This window comes from Cryptosporidium ubiquitum (assembly GCF_001865345.1).
Source record: "Cryptosporidium ubiquitum isolate 39726 chromosome Unknown contig_4, whole genome shotgun sequence".
Classification (NCBI taxonomy): Eukaryota; Apicomplexa; class Conoidasida; order Eucoccidiorida; family Cryptosporidiidae; genus Cryptosporidium; species Cryptosporidium ubiquitum.
This window is the reverse complement of record NW_021639820.1, coordinates 374,501-391,137: the sequence shown is the minus strand read 5'-3', so window position 1 is coordinate 391,137 and position 16,637 is coordinate 374,501. Positions and strand designations below refer to the sequence as shown.

The 16,637-nt window shown below is 33.1% G+C and overlaps 1 protein-coding gene across 1 annotated transcript; it reads left to right on the top strand.

The window, feature by feature from the left end:
• Positions 1 to 2: 2 nt before the first annotated feature.
• On the top strand, positions 3 to 16,628 carry cubi_02299 (FAT domain and phoshoinositide 3-kinase domain-containing protein; the record flags this gene model as incomplete). The annotated part of the gene is made up of 2 exons (XM_029019311.1): positions 3 to 13,433; positions 13,485 to 16,628. The coding sequence occupies 2 exons, from the start codon at positions 3 to 5 to the stop codon at positions 16,626 to 16,628; spliced, it is 16,575 nt and encodes a 5,524-aa protein (XP_028874432.1).
• Positions 16,629 to 16,637: the final 9 nt, after the last annotated feature.

The window sequence follows — 16,637 nt, the reverse complement described above, 5'->3', positions numbered from 1 at the left end:
ATATGAATATTAAAGAAATAGGCGCAAGGCTTAAATCATTCGGCCAAAATGATTTGAATGAGGAATTAGAGTTTCTAACAAATATCAGAGATCATATTGAGCTATATACAACTGACAAACAAACTTACTTTTCGTTCCTAGAGGAATGCTTAGATGGTATCAGAAACATATTGCTAGTAAATGACACAGCAAAAAAACACGATTATAAAAAATCAAGTATAATATGTATGGAAATTATATCATTATTACCTCAAAACGAAGTTATATCAAACCACTGTTCAGATTTAGCGCAGCTGTGCCTACATTTGTTGGATAGGGATACAGATGATATCGGGGTACTTGCAATTCGTAATTTAGTTTTTCTACACAAGAATTATACGGACAAATTAGAAAATTTGGTTGAATCCTTTCTTGGATTTGCATCTAGATTATGCACTGATGTACAACACACCTTACCACAGCTTATTCAGGAAGTTATTTCTAATAGAAATAATAATTCTAACCTAGAAGGACAAGAAATTTATATTCAAAGTGGAAACTCAACAATTAAGTCAGAAAGAATAAATTCAGTAAATGAAGATCCTGATCAACTTTTCTTTCGTGGAGGGCTTTCATCGACCCTACCGGAGTTTACTGAAATAACAAATCAAGTAAGATCAAATGTTCATAGAGGTTCTGCTACCACTGGTGTAAATAATGCAAATCTTACTCAAAATATGATCCTTCCATGCCACCGTTCATTAAGAATTCTGATAGAATTACCACTGGCTCTATTACACATTTTCCAGCTATATCCTCATTTTATTGAACGTTACTTTGCTATTTTTGCTCCAAACTTGGTTTCTTGCTTAAATATTGTGAGTCTTTTCCCTAGAGATTTCCACCCAAAGTTTATGGGGTCGCCTTGCATATCCCAAAACCATACAATTAATCAATTAAAAATAAACCCAGAACAAATCCCAGAAATAATGCGTTCTTCCTCATTTAAATCTCTAGTTCAAGACTACATGATTGCATGTAGCAAAATTATATTATGGTTTGTTCATTTTTTCAGAGGTTTCAATGGTGACGAACATATATCAGAGACTCTAAGACAAACTCAGTCAGCCTTTATACAGGGGTTTATTCAGGTTTTGCTTTTTTGCCCTCCTTATTGTCTTCACCAACGCCGCGAGATACTTGTATGTCTTAGGAGTATTTTGAGTACTGAGTTTAGGCAGGGATTCTATGAGAGGATAGATATTTTAATAGATGAAGCAGTTCTTATTGGGCATGGTCGTACAGGTTATGAAACACTTAAAGTGTTATCTTCGGCAATATTGCATGAGATCATTGTATATTTAAGAGTCGAACACTCTTTTAGTTCATATTGCAATAATTTGAATCAAGATTGTTTCTTTGATTCTATAATGAAATGCTTACATTCTCTAACAAGAAACATTTTAGACACAGCACTTCCTTTACCTGCACAACACTATTGTATCAGATCTGCTGCATTCTTACCAGATATATTAAAAAAAGAAGGTTTTATTCCTAGTAGTAATACTCAAAGAAATATTATTATTCGGGATATTTTACTGAATATTTTGTGTGTTTTCTCTTTGAAAATTCACCAACTCCGACGTCAGATTTACAATCTAGTTCTTGTGTCTATGGATAAGGAGCTACCAGAATTACCAGACTCAAAGATTGATTCATTCTCATTCACACCTTTGAAGCCATTAATAAAGGATTTCCTTGATGAATTTAATGAAATTTCTAATATCGGTAATTGGCTGGATAACTCATTTTCATACGCAAATACACAGATTGGGCATTGTGAAGTTTCCATCACTGGTTGTAGCGCATTAAAAAAAGGACTTGATCTTGAAAGTGATACGGAAAATCAAACCAAGCCATTGATCATTGATATTTTAAGGGAGCTAAGACCTATTCTTCGTGCTACAATAATTGGTGCACGTCAAACTATCTTCCACATTACAACTTTGAACAGAAATACATTTTCTAACAATAACATTAATAATAAAAATCTATTAAACAATACCCCTTCAGGAGTAGTTGGTTCAATAAATAACAACACAAGCAATATTGATATTACGCGTTATGATGTAAGAAAACTTGCAAACGGTGTAATGCTAAATGAGACTGAGAGTAAATTACTTCAAAAGATATTAATTGAGGGTATAATTTGTAGTGTTGAGTATTGCCAATGTTTTCAATATACGATGAGCTCGTCAAGTTTGGTTACAATAAAAGAAGGTGGTAGTGAGTGCCAGATAATTCCAACGAGTTCTTTATTCATTCCAAACAACACTACTCAAAATAATAATGGCCCAAATCATCTTAGCACTACTTTAAGACAGAATAACAGCATTAAGTCGCATCAAAACTCGCTGTTGTCAATTATGCCAGAAGAGAAAGAGCTTTTGGAACTTTTAGCATCCGTAATGTGCTATATTCATCCACAATCGTTTGGGGATATAATTCAAGCTACATTCTCGCTCTTATTTGAGTGGTCAACGAATATGAGCCCACAAATTTCTTTAATATTTCATTACTGGGGAGTGCAACAGCACACCGCAAAGGCATTTTATGAATCAATTCTACCACATCTAATGCTAAAATTAGATACCTTAGCTGTTGAACCAAACTCTGAATTTACTGAACTAAGAAGTAAATTATTTCCTATTCAAATTTTACTTAAATCATTGGATAGTAAACAATTATTTTCTGAATTTAGCCAATACGATATTTCTACATTCATTGCGCAGGCGAATAATATTAGCATTCCTTCAACACCGCTTTCATACTCAATATACCCAACAGAACATTGGAAGCTTGCTCTTTCAAGATATGTGGTGGACCCGCATATAGATAATATTGAAAACCATTCAAAGATACCATATTCTCGTGGAAGAATCTCTCATTTTGGAACACCAATACAATTTCCTGAATCAGTTCAAACTATTATTGATCCTAGAGATGACCCAAATAATTTAATTAATTTTGCTCCAACAGCTGCACCACATGGAAATCCGGATGATCATCCTTTCCCATTTGATATTCTAACTCAAAACATTAATGTTTCACTATTTCAGATACAGAAGAAAATTATCGATTTACCAATTCCAGATACTTTTATTTATGGGGGAAATTCAAATAATTTAAAAAAAGATAAGCCCAATGAAATAGCATCTGGGCTCGTAACTACTAGGCTACTAAAACAGCTCTTTAGATATATTGGTCAGAATCCTCAACATGAAACTATTCTAATTCCTTATGTGGTAGATCTATGCACATTATGCACATCTATGGCATCTAAATATCCAAATAATATATTTTTTCTATCAATCTTAAGGTCTTTGTTTAGAAGTATAACACCTGGTGGTAAAGCATCTGGTATTTATAAGGAGTTCCTGGTTATTCTTCCTTGGTTCTTAGACACAACTATTAAAATGCAAAAAGAAACTAAGTCCCCTTTTCGCGAGATTTGGCTGGAAATTTCCCTTACAGTTCCCGCAAGACTCAAGTCACTGTTACCTTATATGGGCCAATTAATTAGTCCAATGCTAAATGCTCTTGAAAGCAGTGATCCAGAACTTGTTTTATTGGCACTAAGAAGTTTAGATCTCTGGATTGATAATCTTCATCACGACTTCCTATATCCAATCCTTACAAATTCCCTTCATCAGCCTCATCGATTTCAGACTAGGCCATCAATTCTTGTTACACTTTGCAGATTATTGAAACCCGCACCTCCAATTCCTTTACCTGTCTCCCAAGTATTGCTAAGTAATTTTCACAGATTTAAAAACAATAGTTTATCCTTCTATGCATTGCAATCTATAGCGTTTCAACATGCAACACTTGTTGGAAGAATTTTAGGAAAATTGGGAGGTAAGAATAGATGGTTTCTAAAGGATTCTGCGATTTTAGACGCAAATGAACCTTTCGATGTAAGATTACCGATATTAATTAAATCTGACCCAATCAACAATAAACAACACGCAACTTTATTTCTCAGAATTGACGATACACTACAGCATGTTTATAAATACTTATCATCTATTCATAATAAAGATTTTTCAACTTCCAATCGAACAGTTAATAATATCTGTAATTTGCATATAAGAAATTTACTTTTAATTTATCTGTCAATTTTTTGGACTAATACTGGAACAATGGAGCCCATTAAAACATATTTCAACTTTTTAAAAAATTACCTTGAGAAGCATTCTGAAAAAATTGAGAATCCAAATGAAACAACTCCCTTTACTATCGACTATATTTCTGAGTGCGATAATTTGAAACCAAAACCATTATATGCGAACAATCTCGAGCTCTTTACTAAAACACTTGTTTTGGCATCATCATTTATTGAAGAAATTAATGATTCTGTCGGTGATTATTGCAGTGGATTAACAAATTATTTAGCAATTTATTCTGCATCCAGGTCATTTATTCCCGAGCACTGCAATTTGAATTTATATTGGTCAAATACCAAAACTGACCCAGTTGCACCGATTTTGTCTGCTTTATTTGACACAATTGACATCCAATTTACAGTTTCTCATTCTAACAATTTAAAGTATGTAAACCCAAGTTACATAGCTCTTGTAGCTATAAAAAATACGGTCATTATTTATTATAATCTCGTCGAAAATTTTCCATTATTATACTTTAATAGGGCTTTTCAAACTGCTCAACTTCCAAGTTTGCTTGAGTCAAATATTGTGAATTTGTGCTATGATATCTCATGGAGCAAAAAAACAGCTGCATGCATGTTAATTATCGAACTACTTAATCATATTCCGCCTATTTGGGCTCAAACATATTTCCAGAAGCTTACAGAGGCTCTCTTTTTCATTTCAAAAGACTCTGGGACAGATAGCAATCCTTTTGCGGAAAGATGTTCTGAGGATGCATTGGATGCACTCATTTATTCTGTTTTCACCGGCATAAAACCTGCAGCACTTTTTGGCAATTGTGATAACTCTAATTTTAAAATGATTAATTTACCTCTATCAAAATATGGGGTAACCATTTCAAAAAGTAGATTATCTTTATTATCAGGCGAATCTGTTAATATAAATGATAGAAATTGGGAAGATTTATTAGCTATTATAAATGAAACTAATAATTTAAAAAGAAATAATTCAGATTTATGGTGGAACAAAAGTTATCGTGTTTATATGGAAATGCTAATCATTGAATCGAGAGATCAATGGTATTCTGGAGTTGCAAAACGTGAAGAAATAATGAATTCTTTAATCAATAATACTCCTACAGACGATATTTTGGATATTTTGCGCAAGCATTTATTCCATTTATGCGTAAACTCAATAACCCCAAATATATTATCTTTGAGACCTGCTTGCAGAAGAATGGCACAAAAGTGTCTTATCACTTTATCAAAAATCACTGGTGTTTCTGTTGCAACTTTGCTCAATACCAGTTTCAGTAATCAATCTGGAAATAATGATACAAATAATCACCTTAATACTACTTCACAAACGACTTTACTTCAGCAGTTGTTAAGTAGACTCCAGACCAAATTGATTTCTACTTGTAGTACTCCATACCAGCTTGCTTTCTTAGACACTCTATGCTTTATAGCATCTCTTAGGCCATCACCTATTGGAATTCCGTCAACAATTATCAGAAGGTTTGTTGAAGATGTGTTTGTTGTAATAAGAGATGAAATCGACTGTGAAATGAGTGAATCTCAACAAAAAAATTCCAACAATAACTTTTCTCAATCTAATAACCAAATGAATAACCAGAATAATAAAAGCAATCCCGAGTTTAGGAAAAACAGGGTACAAGTTCAAATATATTCAATTAAGTTTTTAAAACTTATACTTCTTCATCCGAATTGGTCTGAATTTCTTAGAAGTCGAAACAGTCCCTCGATTTCAATTTCTGTTTCTGCAAATATTTCTCCCATAATTTCTCCAACAACTCCTTCAAACTGTTCAAATCCTATAAATCAAAGTTCTCACTACCAACAAAGCAATCAAATACAACACAGTTCTCAAAAAGCAAATATTAACCAAAATATTCAACTTCAACAGACACAACAATCAATTCCAGCATTGGCACAACAAATTGCCACAAATCATTCAACACAGATTAATACTCAAACTAATCATCAAAACCTACAAAATGTAAATCAAACAAAAACACAGTATACACACCAAATCTATCAAAATCAGCAACAAGCAAATATAAACCAATTCCAAATGGGCAGTCAGTTAGGAATCAACCAAACGAAAACATCTCAAGATGAACTTAGATGGAAGATCATTGGAATTCTTTTCCGTTGTGTTACTAGAAAAGATCTAGAAATTTGTAAAGCTGCGCATCATACTCTAAAAGTTATTGTAAGGTTGGAAAGATATTTGATAAATACGGCTAATAGCGAGGATTCAAGTAATACGTCGAACGTTTGCAATACATCCAGAAATAATTCATGTAACAATCAGTATGAGCTTTTACCTGAAGATCAACTCAGGCATTGTCTTAGACCGGTACTTGTTCATTTAGCGTCTGCAACGAAATTGACAGTTCATGTACTCCAGGGATTGGCACGTCTTTTGGAGCTGCTATGTTTTTGTTTTAATGTAACTTTAGGCGAAAAGCTTTTGCAGCACTTGCAAAGACTTTGTTGGCCAAATGAATGTCAAAGAGAAGCACCAAATCCTGGCAGTCAAGCAAACTCTTCTCTAAGGCAAGTTCAAAATTCTTCTACAGGATTGGCAAATACTCAAATTGATAGTATTAATAGATATGAAGAGGATCTACATATGGCAATTGCAATGGTATGCATTTTTCACCTGTTACCTCAGGGATCTGACGAATTTGTATCAAAAGTGGTCGGAACAATATTAGGTACTAGAAATTTTCCAGGCCTTGATAGAAACAGCAATACACAATCTTCAATATCATCATTCATCACGTCATATACAACATCTATGACGATTTCGTCACCTTTTCGTCTTCCTTTAGCACTTTTTGCTACTCATTCTCCGCATAATGTTGTCTTATTTCTAATTCAACAACTTGCTTCTGATCGGTATGCTAATTTCCTAATCGACTTGATTAAAATGAGCCCATGTTCTGTTATTCGAGTAAAACTTTACCAACTTAGAACTCAACTTATCGAAGCTACAGTAAATAGGGTATTGGAGGAGGCAGAAAATATTGAGAATAAACGTGACTCGTTTGTCCCGACCACAAATTTTTGCCAAATTACAGGATCTTCATTCCAATTGAATGCCAACAACTCCGTTTCTGGTGCACAGAATATCAACAAAACAAGCCATAATATTATTCCCGTCTCTCCTGCATTCACTGAATCATATAGTAGTGCATGGAATGGAATAAGAGTTTTAAACAGTCTTTGTGAAGAATGGCCAAGCTTACTTGTAATCGATTTCCTTGAGTATTATGCATCTAGTAACAGATCTGCCTTAACAATGATTGATATATTATTAACTATGTATAATACAATTTTTAACAGGCTCATTGTATTTACAAAGGGTGGAGGAATATCTACACATGGTAATTTTGATAATAAATTTGAACTATCATTGGCATATCAAGGTACTGTAGCATGGCAACATCCTTGGAGCTTTTTTCATTCAAACGAGTGTTTTATGTTATATAAGATGTTGATTGGGTTTTATACCGCAACAAATAATCTTGAGAATGTACAAAATAAGGAATACCTTGAAAAAAACGATCATGGCAAAAAAGTAGGGGACGAAATTATTAGCGACATTCTATCTGTCCAGAATTCGATGAAAAGTGTCTTATTTTCGACGATAAACCTTCCTTCGAACTCCTCATCAATTACAAACTATTCTCAATCTTCAGCTTCTTTTCAGAGACAGAATCTAAGTGATGATCAGGGCTTTTCTAATAACTTTTCACTGAATTCATTACAGAGTCTACAGAATATACAAAATTCAAGTTCTAATCTGAACTCTTCTTCTCACACAAATAACTCGCAAGCTTCAATTAGTTCAATATCTAATTCTACGTCAAATAACCAAGCAATATACCCATCTCAGGAATTAATTATTTCATTGCTTTCAACAATTATTCACGGACAGGAAGTGAAAGAGCATTTAAAGAGAAGAAGAATCGACGTTATTTTGACAATTGCAACTCTTTTTGGTACAAGTTCAACTCTTGATAGTGGAGCTTTTCGTGATTTTCTCATTTGCACTGTTCCAAAAACCCTCGCAAGCCAAGAAAAGCGTTTACTTTTCAACCAACTTATACAGAGATATTACCCTAATGGGCCTAATATTGATACTTCTTCTATTCTACCAGGTACTCAGATTGCATGTATACAACTTATATTAATCCCACTATTAGAATATGAGTTCAACCGAGCCAATTCTAATGAGAAGAACCATTTTTCCAATGAAGATTCGTGGTTAAATGACTACATTTGTGAAGGTATAATAACTAGAATAATACTTCCAGGGTTGGAAAGAGGTGTAATTCCATTACATGGAACTAATGGACTTTCTGCAACAGACGATCCTCTTAAAATAGAAATACTTAAACTTCTTATATTACTTGTGAAAAACAAATATTGTGTCGAGATTTTATCTAATAGCAGAAAAAGAATTATTAAAGATGTATGGAATATCTTGAGAACTGAGTCTTCTTTGCTAAAATCATGGGGTTACATTACTATGTGTTACTTTGTAGAGAAATATCCATTTCCGGAGAAAATTTTGTTTTCAATGCTGGTAGCGCTAACCAGACTTTATGGAGTTTCTGAAGTTAGACTTACTGTTAGAAGAGCTTTGAATTTATTCATCCCACTATTATATAAAATTAAACCAATAATTAAAGATGATCTATTAAATATATTTTCATCGGAAAATGAAAATAAGAACTTATTTTCGCTAATACCATCGCCTCCTAAATTATTGATTAAAGACAAAACACCTGAAACTTTGTTTTCTAATTGGCTTAAGTTGATGATTGCAATATTAATTCAGGACAGCTATAATCTACCTTTGCAACAACAACTGTATCACTGGAACATTATTACACTTCACCCTAATATATTCGTATTTGAATTCATTTATTTTCTTTCTCCAATTTTGTCAACTTTGACCAAATTGCTATGGGGATTTAATTCAGCTGGTCAAAATAATTCTCAATATACAAACACACAATATACAGGGAGTACCTCAGGAATGCCAAATAACTTTAACCAATCTACAATCGCATCCAACAATATTTTTAATGTTCCCTTTTTACCTGAAATGAAAAGAATAATTTTCGATGTATTAACCGTAATTACAAATTGGGTTTGTAATTTTGATGATGAAACTGATTTCGAAATTTCCAAGAATTGCATTGATCCAGATGGGAGTTTAGAAATAAAAAGGAGAAGAATATCGCATTCTATTATTAATCATGAAAAAAACAACCAGATTCCTTCTTTGGAAAAAAAAAGGGAGACTACAAATGTAGCAAATTCAACCATTGATATTTCATCGATTCCGCAACTCTCAGCATTGTTTAAGACTGAAGATGACAAATCGACTATTTCTATAGTTGATCTAATCATAACCATTTGGTTCAGGCTTGCCTTGTTGTCATCTAGCACTGATCACAAGATTGTTGCAAAATCATTTAATACTATCTCAAAGATTTTGTTAATGTTTCCAGGTTCTAGGGTACAACTCAGTTGGTTGGATATAGGTTTCAATTTAAATAATAATTCTAATTTCTCATCAATTTCTGCTTCTGGTAGATCCAACCTTTCGCAAAACTCTAACACAAATGGCCAAGGATTAAATAACCAACCTCAATCTATTTCACTGAATTTCATCGCTTTTCAATTGACACTTATCGCAGGACTTCAGGTCTTGTGTGTATATCAATCATTTAAGATAATAATTATGCAGTTAGACTCAATTTTACAAATTCTTGAGCCTGCTTTTGTTTCAAATGAAAAGAATATTTCTGATGCGTTATATGTATTAATATGCAAGTTAGTTCAAATTGTTCCACATCCTTCAAAGCAATTGCAGGAATCTTTAAACAAAATTCTGAACTGTATATATTTAAATGAGGAAAATAAACAAAGTGATGATCGGTCTAAAGAGTTGAATTATTATTATATTAGTCATTATAAAGTTCCGTTATCAAAAAAAGTGCGTGCAGATAACAGGATAGATTCATTTTACATTAGATTAATCGACATCTCAACTTCTGGTATTTGGTCTCTAGTTAATCAAGAATTATCGGTATTACCTGAGTTTATTCCTTTCAAAACTACATCAAATAGTCAAGATAATATTTTTGATAATAACTCAAATTTTATGAATTACACAGAACAGAATGTGAATTGTTCTGGAAGAAATGTCTCATTTTACACTTCCACCAAACTTATTTCGTCTTTTTTGGTTCTAGGAATTACCTCTGACAAACAAAATTTGGCTAAATCCAAAGAAGAGTTATTCAACACTGGTCTTCTATTTCTTAGATATTTTTCTCCTTTAATAATCTATATATTGGATAAGACTTTAGCTTATTATAGTAATATAAACCCGCAAAATTTAAACAACTTACAATCAAGCATTTTGTCTGGGAAATCTAATTTATCAAACTCTAGTAGAAACACAAATATCTCAAATTCAAGAGTGAACAGTCCAACTTTAAACCCCGGAAGCTCTAATTTATTACAAAATTTGAGTGGGTCTAATACTTCCATACTAACTAACTGTACAGAATTATTTCAACTAATTTTGGTATCGCCTTATTTTACATTCAGAGCCCTAGAAAACGATCTCTTTAGACACCAAATTATTTTTTTACTTCGTGATTTTGGACTAATTACATTTCAGGGGGGGGTTGTTCATCTATTGATTAATATTCTCGGAAGGTGGATATTCAATACTCATTTAGATATTAATGGCTACTTATTAGAAAAACTGGAAGTTAATACAGACGAAAGTTCTAATTTTTTTAATTTCGACACTTTAATAACTAATAATAGTGAATTAATTGAGTCTGGAATTCAGGAACGAAAAAACACCAAAGTGTTTAGTTTAGATGATATTTTGAGATATTATTCTTCAAATTTCGAATATCAAGTTGTTCCTGACGAGATAACAATCAAGGTTTTGAAATACGAATTGGTGATTTCACTTTTGACAGGCTGGTCACTAGTATGTGATAGAAATCGCCGATTTGAGATGCATTTGATTTATCATTCGTTCTTAGAGGAAATTCTCAATAATCACGAAGATGAAATTTTAAAACTAGTTTCTAATTATGAAGAAAAACTTAAAATAGAATTTGGAAACCCCTCCAATAATGTTTTAAAACAAGCTAATCCATTCATTTTAACGGACAAGGCACTAACACAACTTGAAAAATGCGCAATTTTAGGTCTAGCTTCGCCCCATCCAAAAATAAAACTTGGAATATTAAGATGGTTCAATAGAAAGCTGCCAAAAGATTTGTTTGGAAGGCTTCGTTATTTGTTCACAACTTCTAATTTTGATGTGCTCGCGGAGAGACTATATATTACCCAATTCTTAGAACTCTTAATGCCAGCATTGATGTTATGCGAGAGTAGCTCGATAATCAATAGCAAAATGGGAGGTTTTCCATCTATTCTTCCTTCGATCGAACAACAAATTGTTGAAAAATTGGATAAAGCTGCGAAAGAGAGTTGTAGATCATCTAAACCTGTTGAATTTGTTAATAAGTGTAATTTAACGGAGGTAGAATTAGAATGGTGGGAACTGCAAAATTTGCAGTTAAAAGGACATTATGAAGATGACAACGTGAGTACTAGCAGTAATGTGTCTTTGATGGGTATATTGGGCAGCTCAAATAATGAACAATCCAATTCTTCGTCATTCATGAATAAGAAACCTAATAGTTTTGCTATTGACAAAATTGAGTTTAATTTATTAAATGATATCATTGAAAACCTAAGACAGAATCCAAAGTTAGCAATTGAATCTTTGTTGTTTTTCTCCAGTACAAGCGAAGCAATTTCAATTTCTCTTTGGAAAACTATTTTTCCGTGGATTTGGGACAACTTGGATGATCGAAGAAAAAGTGAATTAACAATTGATATTATTGATTTTCTTTCTAAAGAAAGGCACCAAAGAGTGAGTTCAGCAATGCCTTCTGAATGGACAATACCACATGTAATACTTGAATCCTTACTAGCATGCGATACACCACCTATATTACCACCAACTTTACTTTTACATTTATCAACTAAATTAAGATGTTGGCACATTGCATCTAACTACCTGAGCAACCAAATGAATATAAATAATTCCAAATTGAGTGTTAAAAAGCATGAAGATCACTTTTTTTCTCGAGTTAACAGTAATACTGAATATGATAATAACTTCATTCAAGATAATGGGCCAGATCATTCTTGGATGATATTAGCACAAATATATGGAGAACTACAGGAAGAAGACATTGTTATTGGTATTCGGAGATCATTTTCAAATTGTCTTGAAACTCATATGGGGTTAGCATTAATGCAACAGGCAGAGTGGAGTAAAGCACAGGAAATATTTTACAATAATCTGGATGTCATGTTTAATTCAAACTTCAAAACTAACGATAATAACACAGTTGATAAACAAAACACTTTAAATTGGGCAAGAATTTTTGAAAACTCTGACTCATTACCATTAAATAATGAAACAATGATTTGGATTGATAGTTGGGTTGCCTGTGCAAAGCATTTGAATCAGTGGAATACACTAAATGAGTTTGCTAAAGAACGCAGAAATCCTCAACTTCAATTGGAGTGTTCATCTAAGCTACAAGATTGGGTATTGGTCGAGAAATTAGTCAACAAATATATTATGCATAATCCCATTACAAAGTTGTGCCAAGCATATCACTCTTTATATGACTTACTTTTGGGAGGAATTAATAACAATTGGAACGTAACAAGTCAAGGAGCTCAAGAATCTTTATCTAACTCTAACATCACTATAAGTGGCCAAAATCGAGTAGGAAATTCAATAAATGGTTTAAATATGAATAATGGGGTTTATTGTCAACCATTTCCACAAAATGTAATTCAAAATAACTCTTCAAGATCAAGATTAACAGAATTTGAACGTCATTGTTCAATTGGTTATAGAACTGTGCTGAATTTTTGGGCAATGCTCCCAAGTATAGTAACTACATGTCATGTTCCGTTATTGCTAAATTTCCAACAATATATAGAGTTGCAGGAAGGATTTAGACTTTCCTCTGATATAGAAAGAAAACTGTATCCAGACAGTCCGAACAACAATATGAATACCTTAAATAATATTCAGAGTAGTGCTAACTTTGGTTCTAATTATTTTATTCATCATACAAACACGAATAATTTGGTTCAAGGTTCACAATCTATACATTCAGTGCATCCAAACTCACACGGGAACAATATACATTCGCATTCAAATGTCCAGAATACAAACAATTCAACCCCTGGATATTTTGAGGCTAGAATGTTGAACGTATGGAGAGATAGATTACCAAATAAATGGGACAGCATGATATTATGGAATGATCTTTTTGTATGGAGGAACTTTGTTTTCTCCATCATTATGAACCTAATTAGTAGGTCAGACCATTTAACTTCTCAGGCTAAATCTCTTTGGCCTAGCTATCTGCAAGACATGCCTTGGACTATGATAAAGTTTGCATCAATTGCAAGGAAATCCCATCGCTTACCCGAAGTTTCAGTTGCACTGCTGCAAAGATTACAAAACCATTTACAAGTTTCAGGAGGAGATGCATATAGGGCTGAGACATTTCTTGCAACTTTAGAAAAAGTCAAACTTTGTTTATCAGATACTACTCAATTAAGAACAGGCCTAAATATTCTTAATATGACAGATTTTCAAAAATGCCCTGAACCTTATTTTGATGAATATAGAGCAGAATTTTTGAGGTTAAAGGGGATAATTTCTAATAAATTATATCCAAATTATTATATTGATGGTGATGCAACAAATGGTGGAAATTCAGTTACTGGAAGCAACTTGTTAAACTCCGAGCAAGGACATACAGGTCTAAATAATGCGTCTATGTCAGGTACAAGCACTTCGGTTGTTCGTGTAAATACTGACTTGCTTTCTTCCTTGAAAGTCTATCCACTTTTCGCAAGGGGATGGATCACCTGGGCTCAATATACAGATAGATTATTATATATTCATCAGAATATGAGCTATGCGGTTAATGCTGTGATTTCTTATTTAATGGGGATATATTTAAGGCCAGACAAATACTCCATTTTACTTTCAAGGGTACTTTGGTTGTTACCCCATGACTCTCCTGATGGAAAATATCTTTCATTAGCATTTAAAAAGTATTCAGATCATCTACCTTGCGCTGTTTGGCTTCCATGGATCCCACAATTGATAGCTGGAATAGATAGAATTGAAGGAAGTGCTATATTGCATATTCTAAATAAGATCGTATTAATGTTTCCACAAAGCATTTATTTCAATATTAGAAGTAATTATCTCGAGAAAAGAGAAATGGCTCACATGTATTGGTATTTATCTTCTAATTCTGAAGGTGAAAATGCAAATCAGGGTCCACCGCCTCCACCTTCTTCCGGAATTTATCCAAGTTTTATTTCTCTGGGATGGCAAAGAATTGAGTCACTAATGAACACATGCAGAATTAGGCATGGTGCATTAACTTTGGCTCTTGAACATTGGGTTGAAGATATAGTATTGCATTGCAAGCCTGACCCTCTTGATGAGCTCTTGTGTGCCATACGAACTTTATTCCAAATGACCATTGAAATTTCTCCAAATTCTGATGAAACAATTATCACTCAAGAATCTAATTTGAACGATACAAAAACATCGGATTTTTTCCCAAATTTAGGAACTCATTTCTTGGAACATAATATTATTCGAAGATATGAACAATTGCTGAATAAATCTTCATCTTTGAACAATAAATCATTTGAAAGATCAAAAAATATTATCAGACAATACTGGAGTGAATTCAAGAGCGACTTTTATGTTTATTTATGTAGTAGTACAAATCCCCCTATTGAGAAGGTCTCAAAACATTTGAAACTTGACTATGTGCTGGAAAAATTAAAGAAATGGAAAGACCATTTTTCAAAATGTACAGAGAGGTATTCAAATGAAAATATTAGAGGAAAGTCATTACTATCGGATTTGTCGACTAGTCTTTGCGATCTATTCCACAGAATTAATATTCGTTTGGAAGTTCCCGGCCAGCATTTCAGAATTGCTTCTGAAAGTCTTTACTTAAGAAACTTTGCTGTTTTGGAAAATTCAAATTGTAATAATCCTATTGGCGGAGTTCTATATTTACATAGGTCGCTACCTACGGTCGAAACTGTTGTAAGACAGTCCTACACATTAAAAAGAATCGGATTTATAACTTCTAGCGGAAGCATAATACACTTTCTAATTCAGCCATATAGTGGACTTCAACAAAAGGTTGAGGAGCGCATTCTACATCTACAAGTTACACTAAATACACTTCTATATAAATATAAAGAAACTAGATCAAGAAATATTTCTTTTGCAATACAGCCTTGTATACCACTACATCCACGCTGCCGTATAATTGAGGACACAGGAAACAAAAAGAGCTTTACAGAACTTTTTGAAGAAGAAGCCAACAGTAGTAACAGTACATGCCCTATAAAAGACTTGGACTCACCAATATCAATCCATAGAAAACTTCTCAATATCTCACTGAAAAAGTTGAAAAATAATAATAGTAGTTCACAGCTTGAGAAGGAAATGCTAAAAATTTATGGTGAGCTATGCGATAATTGGGTACCTGATAACATACTTAAAAAAAGTATTTTAAAGAAGTTCAGCTCCCATGACCAATCATTTTTATTTATAAAGCAATTTACAACCCATTTGGGTTTACTCTCAATATTTTCATATATACTAGGTGTAAACGATGTTACGCCCGGTAAGTTGTTTGTTTCATTGGATACTGGACAAGTTTATCAATCTGAATTAAAGTCATCTTATGTTTCATCTACGCTGCTTATTGATAAAACTGAAAAGGTTCCCTTCAGATTAACAAGAAATATGGAGCATTTAATGGGTCCCTTTGGAAAAAATGGTATCCTTCCCGGTACAATGCTTGCATTTGCTCACTGCCTCCAAAAATACGAGTTCCATGTAAGAAATCTACTTTGTTCTTTACTCAGAGACGACTTACATGCATTTTCAGTTCATAGAGCTTTACAAGTCCCCCAGAATCGTAATTTATATCATAAGTCAAGTAGCTCCTCCACTGAATCAAACTTCGAAAATGGCTCACAACAAACAATTAATTCGACTAACACAACGACTGATCATTCTCAGAACGCAATTTCTCATGTAATGCAACAAAGATTACTTTCCAACGTTGAAATTAGGGAGAAAGTCGACAGAAATGTTCGCAGGATGATGGAAAAAATAGCATTATTAACGAACCCTAGGCCAATTAATGATAACAACCTACTAATAGATAGGAGCGTACTTGAGCTTATTGAATGTTCTACAGATCCAAAAAATCTGTCTGCTATGAAGCCGACATGGATGCCATGGTTATAGTAGATCAAT